We start from the raw sequence: 8,993 nt of genomic DNA on the forward strand, positions 1-8,993 counted from the left end.
ATCAAGTCGCCGAACCAGGGACGGCCTTAAAAAGTTAGTGAATATACCCTATTTTTTATCTCGTAAGTACCCCGAGAAAAATTATACTTCGAAAGAAGCCCTTGGAAAATACTTTCATTGGTCATCCTTGTGTCTTACTTGATGTGTTAATAATGTTACATTTTGCTCTTACAACAATATCCAATATTAAATATTTGTGATCTACGCTAATGTTGATTCGTTTTTATAGGTAATCGATTGTTTGAGTGTGTATATGTATCATACATTTGTAAAAGAAAAAAAAAAACTTGTCTGAGATATACAGTCGTTGTCGTTGGTCTCTATGGATTTTTACTGAAAATGGGGATGGAATCAATGATGTAAATAAAATTATATGATAATTCGTTTTTGAAGGAAGTGTTTTTTTAAGGGTAACTAACGAGTTTTTAAAATCCTATGTTTTTTTGTTGTGTTTATTCCCAGGGTACATGTTCATGGCATTTTTAAACTCTTTTTTTGTCGCAGCGTGTGGACCCCAGAGTACTTCAGGGTAAGAGTTTCCAGTGAATTGTCTGGAATCTGTTCCCTAACTGTCTGTTGAATTAAATCTCATATGGCTCGTGGAGAAGACAGTATCGACAGTGGGATGGCGTCTCTGACTACAAGCAGCAAGGATTTAACCCCAGAAAAGGTTAAGAGCGATGATGACTTCGAAGATGACGAGGTTAGTAACGGTTGGGCAAATTCGCGATAGCACATTTCAGCGGCATCACATTATATCACAACAAAAATATTTTCCGTAAGAAAAATTATGAAATTTCAAATGTGTTTTTTTTTACACTATAGACGTACTTTATTTACCCGGAAAACAGCGTTTCAAAATTTCTACTGTTTTACTGTTTGCTTAGAAATTATCGTTTACATGTTGCATTGTTAGCCTGTGCAGCGACGTTACCGCCGGTGCCAAGACTGTTATCAACCCTAATTCGTTTTCCACCCTAATCGTGCCTAGTTACTGAATTTTCAGACATTATAAAGCCCTGCTTTTTTTTTTTTTTTTTTTTTGAAAACAGCCTTGGCTACGCTGTTTTCCTAAGGATCTCTGGAACAGTCCTGGCTCCACTAATAAAGCACAACATAAATTTACGTCACGATAGCACCGGCGATAAGGCCAATCTCGTGTAAAGCATTCTCTGTTAGACTATTAAAAATGAAGCATGACGTGGTGTTGGCTGCATCACTGCCCATGCTAGTTACACTGAGGCCACACAGAAAGCTATGCTATTTTCGTTATTTTAGCCGCGCCAGGTGGCCAGACGAGATAGTCTAGTTCACAATTTAAGAGAGACACACGCCGTGGGATTGGGAGTGATGATTCCAATGATATTTTTCTGGCTCTCAGTATGTGAACTTAAAAAGAAATTGGTTCTGAAATATAATTTAAAAACAAAAGAAATTGAAGAATTTATTGGATGAAGCAGTTGCCAGTGAGGACGAAATCAAATTTATGGAATATTTAAGGATAAATTCAACTGCCCTTCGTATCAGTGCGTCCATGTTCTGTGCAGTTCAGTGTGCTCGCGTTTATTGCCCATTCGCTTTGAAAAACATATAGTACTGTGTGTCGCAGCAAACACTCACGGAAACCACCCACGTATAAGCACAGCACTCATGCCTTCACCTGGCCTCTCAAGCCATCACCGACGGACTTCTTGTCTGTCTCCCTCTCTTCTTCCGTGCACTCACTATCAGCATGCCACCAACGGGAAATAGTTCTGACAGACTATCACACTGTTAACACACTAAATAATACTACTAACTATATAACTAATTGTACACCCATAAACAAACTAAAATGACATATAAAAATATCTAAAGCTTAAAATTACCAAAGAAAAGATACGCTGTGAAATGTGACATCACAGTTTAGGTTTTTTACAGTCGCAAAGCTTCTAGTACATTCTCGGTCGAGCTTCACAGTTCGTACCAACTTTGGCATAAATGCACCACTGGAAATTTCTTACCCAGTAAAATTCAAAATAGAAATAAATCTTATAGCCTTAATAAGTTGCATAATGAAATAAAATTAATAACCAACCATAAAAGTAAACCAATAACTATCAGAGAGTGATGTAGCAATGATTACATCACTATATAAAACCATAAAAACTTAAAAAAGTCAGATGATGCTAATGCTCCCAACATTCAAATTTGTCAAAAAACCTCAGCCTGGAACTTTGTAAGGATGCCATGGTTGTGGCAAACGTGTCTGCGGTTGTGTTCCAGGAAGATGAGGATGAGACACTTGTGGAGCGACTGGTGGGACTAGGCGAGATGTTCCCGCCTCGTGTACGTGACGCGACACACATCATAGCCACCACGACGTGCAAAGGTATAAAATGTAAGTAGGTATGGTTTTGGCATTCTGGTTGTGTGAGGTACGGAGGTATGGCATAATACGAATATTAATGTTGTGCAGTGATGTGTTGGGGTTAGGTAGTCACGGTAGTTTAGTGTTCAAATCATTTGCCTTCAGCCAGGGCGATCCATGTTCAATTCCCATTGGGGTCAATCGTCGTTTTTTGCAAGTGGGAAACATGGGTTTTTCTCGGGGTACTTCTATTTCACCCACCCGATTCAATACATCAATGCTCCATTAGCACCTTATATCTCATTGTCTAATGATCCCGATGTGGACAAAATGTTGTCTTAAATCGTTCATGTGTTGGTGTTTTTCTTTTGTGTTTTTGTGTCGGGTGTGTCAATTTAGTGATGTATTTCTGCTTGATTTAAAGTAGAATTTAGTTTTTCCAGTTGTGGCTATCTCTGGCCAATGTTTCAGTAGTGACTAATGATTTTGGGCAGTTTTGCATCATTAAACTTTGTTTCATGAATGTCATCTTTGTAATGTTGCAGAACCCTGCCCTCCTAATTAAATAATTTTTCTTTTAAACTATTTTCATGAATGTAAATAATTCTTAAAAAAATCTTTCTAATTATATTTTACTGTTTTCATGTATTTTAGGGTTGATGTTTGCATTTGCTTTGTGTTTTAAGAAGGTATTTTGTATTTTATTAGACATCTCTAATCATTACTAATTTTTATGTAATTATTCACAAAGAAGTCGCTGTTCTAGATTTTTACAATAAGTTTAATTTTGTAAAGTAATTCGTATTATAATTATTATTCTTAATTTTTATTAACGTGTTGTAATATAATTATTAGTGATGGTTCGAATCCCATTTTTCTCGAATCCGAATCTCGAATCCGAATCCCAAACATTACCTCGAATCCACCCCTCGAATCCGAATCCAGTTCTCAAGGGTTAATTATAAAATAATTTATAAGTTAAGAGAAAAAATAAAACATTATGCAGAATTATTTAACCCTTTAAATTTTTATTTACAAAAAAACAAGTATTTGACACGGTCTGGATCAAGACGATTCCGTTTTTGGTCACATATGTTTCCTGCAGTGCTGAACAAACGTTCAGAGAACACTGTCGCAGGTGGTGAACACAAATATTTTTTGGACAGTTTATGTAGCCTGGGTGAACACGCAGACTGAGTTTTCCAGTATTCGAGAATGTTTATTTCTGGGTTTATTGTTTATTTCATCAATTGATCTAGAATCCGACTTGGTGGATTTAAGGCATTCAGGCATTATCTGTGAGTACAGTGATTCATGTATCCACGGAAATCGGAAAACAAAATTCAACATCCGACGGAACAATATTTTGTAGTTACCAACTTGAAATTTATTTAAAGTCCCAAATGAAGGTAAATGCATTCCTGAAATATTTAATGGAAACTAAAAGGCGCCATCTTGGCTTCAATGGTTTTAGGCCATAAGAAATATTGTTGTGCGTCTTTTAAAATTAAGCCTCAATAAAGCATAATGATTAATATGCCCGAAGTTAAAAGTGACGGGGTGTTTTCTCTAGTTTACCCATTAAAATTTTTTATATTAATATTAGTTATTTTTTATGTTGCTCAAAATGATTGGCTAACAAATTCATTGGTTGGCCATCATGGAATTCTCAGATAATACATATTTTAACGTTGGTAGTCTACACAAACCAAACTTGGTCCTAAAAAAATTCATAAATAGAACGCATCAGAATATTTAAAATTGAATTGCGATTAAAATAATAATTGTATAATGTATTAATTTTTGTCATTCATTATTTCATTGTTATTACTACATGTGCGACCGTAACTTGTGATGAAAGTTGGCATTATTGTTGTATTACTAAGTAACATTTCTCGGTAAAGTTATTTAAAAAAAAAACAAGATTCATATTTAGTCTAGATCCTAAATGTGCTTTATTTTATTTTTTAGCATATTCTGAGAATACATATGTGATTTATGCCTTATTTAATGCCAATGTAGCGACAATGCATCCATGTTCATGAATATAAAGTAAGTTTCCCAAATCAGTACATGCTTCATAATTTTTTTTTTATATAATAACGAATTAAAAGTACAATACAGTAGAACCTTGTTAATCCGTGATGCGCTAATTCGGGAATCGGATAATCCGGGACGATTTAAAAGAGAAGAAAAAAAAGAGAAGTAAAAATTGTCAGCGCTTAAAATTAATGTCATGCGGGCAGGCGGCCGGCAAACACTACAAGCCATCGCGTGGGCCGCCAAACTCTGCAACGCTGTTTGTACCGACCCTTTGTGTCGCCCCCTTTTCAGCTGTCACATTTGTCACTCTTCAAACTTGAGGGGGATGTCCTGACGTCTGCTTCCCGTCTCCCTTTGTTTGTTTCCACCCGCCAACGCACGGCAGGCGCCTGGCGAGTGACGTGTCTGGCTGGCATTCGGCTGTACGATGGATAGGGGGGGGGGGGGGGGGGGTGCAAGGTCAGCACGATCTTATCTTTCTCTCTTCGGCTGTTGTAAATGACCGTGAACTAATGGCTAGACATTTTTAAGCCGAGAAACTAATTCGAAGACGGCCGGCCCTTACCATGAACGGCCTTAACCCAGCTGCACGCCGGTGTCTGAGAAGCTTGACAAGACCTTCCGGGCTTTTAATCGCTAGTCCGTGAAATTCGGTAATCCGTGATTATCTCGGTCCTGACCACGTATTAACGAGGTTCTACTGTACCTCAATAGGATGTGTTCCAAGGAAAACGTAAACAGGCCAAGTAAATTGTAAGCATTTAGGTTTTTAAAGTACATCAATGTTTTTCCTCGAATCCCGAATCTTTTCCCTCGAATTTCGAATCTTTCGAATACTAGAGATTCGGTGGGATTCGAGGATTCGAGGATTCGACCGGCCCATCCCTAATAATTATAAATCACGGGACTGTGTCTGGGCTTGTGTGATGGTTAGAAAGAGAGGCATGAGAGGCCTGTAAGTGGGAGTGAGAAAGAAACAGTGCTTCCCTGCCGACCGAGATAAAGACGGTAATTCCCCCCTGCATGGGAACTGAGTGATAACTGCTCTCTCATGGTGTGGGAGAGAAAACGAGAATGGAAGTCCCCGATTTCGATGTGAAATTGAAAAGAGACAGATCAGGGGAAGCCCAGAGTTCTGTATGTAAAAGAATTTTTCATGTATTGTAACTTGTTCTGTGATTGGCTTGTATCTGTAAGCGTGAATGAAGCGTGCGTGTGATTGGTCGGTGAGGTCATGTGACGTCTACTCCCTGTGTGGAGGAGACGAGTTCATGAGATCACCAGTTGTCTGCCGACTGCTGCACCAGTAGGTCGCGTTCGGTGGCTTCTCGCTAAATTATAATGTAATTTACTAATGGATAATTTCACGTTGGTGGTCAGAGTCAGGCCGAATATTAAGTTAAACTAATTTTTTTTAATATTTTTTTCGGACAATAATTAGAGATTGCGGCCACCTTCGTCGGCATTTGGCTCGGGGCGAAATTCGGTTTCGCTGGGTGCGGCCACGTTTGAGGCTGCACTGACTTCATGTATTTGCAGCAAAACATTACTGAAGGACTTAATCTACGCTATTATTTTTCGGTAATTTCTCATCATGCGAGCTACCAGCAGTTTTTCGACGGGCAGATGTATGAATGAAACGAGTGAATGAACCATTGAAAGTGTTTGGAATTGTCTGTGCAATATTCTATTTGAAAAATAAAACAACAAAATTTGCAATCGGCGTTGAACTGTTTTATTTTGTATATAACTAACCGTTATATCTTGTTCTCCTAATCCCAAGTTTTTTAAGGCATTTCAATTTTTATATTTTTATTTGGTGAAAAGTTAGCTATTATAATTGAAAATCTTAACGATTTTGTATTGTGTCCATTTCAATACTTATCTATCTATAGGGAAGACCATATTTTTTTTTCAAGACATTAAAATGTTTTAGAATAAAATGTCATATTTTTAATTATTTACTTTGTGGAACAGTTGATACGTGTGTTTCTGAGGAAGTGTGTGAAATTAAGTACACAGCTATGTACTTGCAACTCTGCACATTTCACTTGCCTCTGTTGTTAATCAGAGCATTTTGGACTGACATAATTTTTGGTCTCTTTAAATGGTATAAAGTTAAAAATATATTAAAACTGAAAATTAATTAACAGTTATATGCAAAATAAGATATTCAATAATAGGGTAATGTAATCTTGGCAAAAGTGGGTGCCACATATTCTGTACTACAATCTAAGCATGAAAGACACTATAGATGGTTATAGCCTTTAATGAATTGAAAGCATAGGCCTAGACATAATATATATATATTTCCATATAATTAAAATTGGTGAATTGGATAATTATTCCAATGTCAATTCTTGTTATTCCAGCGTTCTATGGGTTTGCATGCTCTGCGGCATGGGTGGTATTCAGTTCGTCCATCATCCTGTTTGCTCCACTGATTTTTGAAGTGGAGCGAGCCCAGATGGAGGAAGCCCAGCGCAGCCAGCAGAAACAGGTGAGATGTTGCTCGACTATGTTGCTCGTTCGTTTGCTGATTTTTGTTTCTATGCTTCTTCGGGGTTGCCGCAGGCATGGGCAACATGGTAAAGTTACTGTGGAAAACTTTAAATGTTCCTATAAAATTTCCACTGTAGTTATAAATGTTGATTTAAAACATATTTTTGTCACAGATCTGCAAGTATTCAAAAAGTTTTTAATAAATAGTGACTACGTAATTTGGTATTCATATTTCATTTGAACTAAACAAACTGATATTTGCACAGGTTTAGTGACTTTTTGCCAACCATGATAATTTAAGATGTGTGTGCTTGTGTGCAGGTGCTGCTGGGGCCCAACTCTGCGATGGCGGGGAGCATGGGCGGCACTCTCAAACCCCCGCCACCCACGCGATAAGTCCCGCCCGCCCTTCCCCACGCGCAGTGTACATTAGTTCGACTCGTTAAAGAGCAATGCAAATCCCAAGTCTTATAATAGAGGAAGCTGCCACGGGCCGGACAGTTCGTGTTCTCGCCCTGGTCCCCGTCACGAGCAGTGTCGAATGATTGAATAAATTTGTTTTATAGATTTTCGGATCCTTAGACCATTGGTGCACCAAATTTGGACATGAACGGTAATTCAGTGTACAATAAGTAAAGCTTCATGTTTTGAAAATATCTGTTTCTAGCCTTGTTACTAAATATATACAGCTTATATGTTTTATTTATGTATTATTTTTACCATGTACAGGTTGTTATTTCACAATTTTTGTAAAAATGATTTTGTATTTTGTCCATGGGTGGTGCCAATTCCTTTGGCACATATGCACTTGCTCATTAAAGTTTTATGTTTTTAGTTTTTTCTTTCATTTTAAAGTATTTTGTGAAGCATAACCAATGTCTTTGTATATGTGACATACTGCTCGAAATAATAAAAAATATGGTAATTTTTAAAACTAATTTTGATGTTTACACGTACATGATTTGCAATGCTTCTTATACATCTAGTAATTTGTGTTTAATATTGTTTGTGTTGTTAACTAAATCAAAAAAGCAGAAATGATTATATAAAGATATAATTAATTGAAATGTGAGCTGTTTTTGCATCTAAGTTCTCTTGACATTCATGTGAAATTTGTGGGTTGAATTTTTACACAAATGATGATTTTGGTATAAAATAAAAATCTGAAATTACTGTGTAGTCAGATTATTTAAAATTTTTAGTAGCTTCAATCATAGTGACGGTAAAAAACTTTAGTTAAGAATACCTACGTACTAGTATGAACTAGTCATGTCCATAACACTTTAAATTCAAGTAAACTTTGTGACTAGAGACTAAAACTTGAGCCGAGTTTAGGGAGTGCTTCAGATTGATCAGCTCGAAAGTAGAGTTCATTAAACTCAACCGTATGAGACATGACAGTATTTTATTTTTAACTGTATACATACATGACCCCTCGTGGTTTCTGGAATATAGTCGTAATAGTGGAGAAAGGGGGGGGGGGGGAAGTTGTAAATAACATTTTTGACCGACTGACCCATTTATATTATTAGCAGAGTTTTTCTGAAAAGTAAAGATACTCGAGAAAAGCATATTGGCACACCTACTGTCAACAAAATGGGCATAAACAACGGCGCAATGTGTGGTGCAACTCTATTTTTTAACAACTGCTAATTCCATTCTACACTGATTTCTAAGAAAAATGAAAATAAATTTTGTTAACTTGTTAGTCGATTACATGTGGGCAGCAACTTAATACCATTCCAGATAGATTAAGAAGATTAAGTTAATGTCATTGAAAAAAAATATGGCAGGTATAATTACAGTAAAACCTTTTTGTTGCGACCCCATTTATTGCGACCACCTCTCTATTACAACCCGATTTCGAGGAACCATGAAAAAATTGCCGAAAATCCGAAGAAAATCGGACAGAAAATGAGTTTCTTGTGGTGAGTAGCGTGTTACTGCGTTTCTCTTGCCCAGTGCTGTACTGCCTTATGCAGCGCATATCTAAAAATAGATACCACTTCCTGTCGACCGCTGTCAGCGCATGACAACCCCCATTCCACGTCACTTTGCCGGCAGGGTGCAGATAAAGGTTTTTGTGGCAACGTGTTTA

At 37.1% G+C, this 8,993-nt stretch overlaps 1 protein-coding gene across 4 annotated transcripts; it reads left to right on the forward strand.

Annotated features, from left to right (window-relative positions):
* Positions 1 to 210: 210 nt before the first annotated feature.
* Positions 211 to 7,729, forward strand: LOC134527585 (mitochondrial import receptor subunit TOM22 homolog). Of its 4 annotated transcripts, none has more exons than XM_063360400.1 (5): positions 211 to 410; positions 505 to 703; positions 2,266 to 2,380; positions 6,766 to 6,893; positions 7,217 to 7,729. In XM_063360400.1, exons 2-5 carry the CDS (start codon positions 593 to 595, stop codon positions 7,289 to 7,291), a joined length of 429 nt encoding a protein of 142 aa, XP_063216470.1. In that variant the 5' UTR covers positions 211 to 410; positions 505 to 592; the 3' UTR covers positions 7,292 to 7,729. The 4 variants fall into 4 exon arrangements, with proteins under 4 accessions (XP_063216470.1, XP_063216472.1, XP_063216471.1 ...); XM_063360402.1 differs by having other exon boundaries at positions 287 to 410; positions 2,266 to 2,371; XM_063360401.1 differs by having other exon boundaries at positions 306 to 359.
* Positions 7,730 to 8,993: the final 1,264 nt, after the last annotated feature.

The sequence above is a fragment of the Bacillus rossius genome, chromosome 1 (assembly GCF_032445375.1).
Source record: "Bacillus rossius redtenbacheri isolate Brsri chromosome 1, Brsri_v3, whole genome shotgun sequence".
Classification (NCBI taxonomy): Eukaryota; Metazoa; Arthropoda; class Insecta; order Phasmatodea; family Bacillidae; genus Bacillus; species Bacillus rossius.

Excerpts from the sequence above, each read along its gene's own strand:
- LOC134527585 (XM_063360400.1), top strand. The coding sequence starts at position 593 with ATGGCTCGTGGAGAAGACAGTATCGACAGTGGGATGGCGTCTCTGACT. Across the intron at positions 2,381-6,765 it reads GACGTGCAAAGGTATAAAAT|CGTTCTATGGGTTTGCATGC; the intron begins GTAAGTAGGTAT and ends TTGTTATTCCAG. Across the intron at positions 6,894-7,216 it reads AGCGCAGCCAGCAGAAACAG|GTGCTGCTGGGGCCCAACTC; the intron begins GTGAGATGTTGC and ends GCTTGTGTGCAG.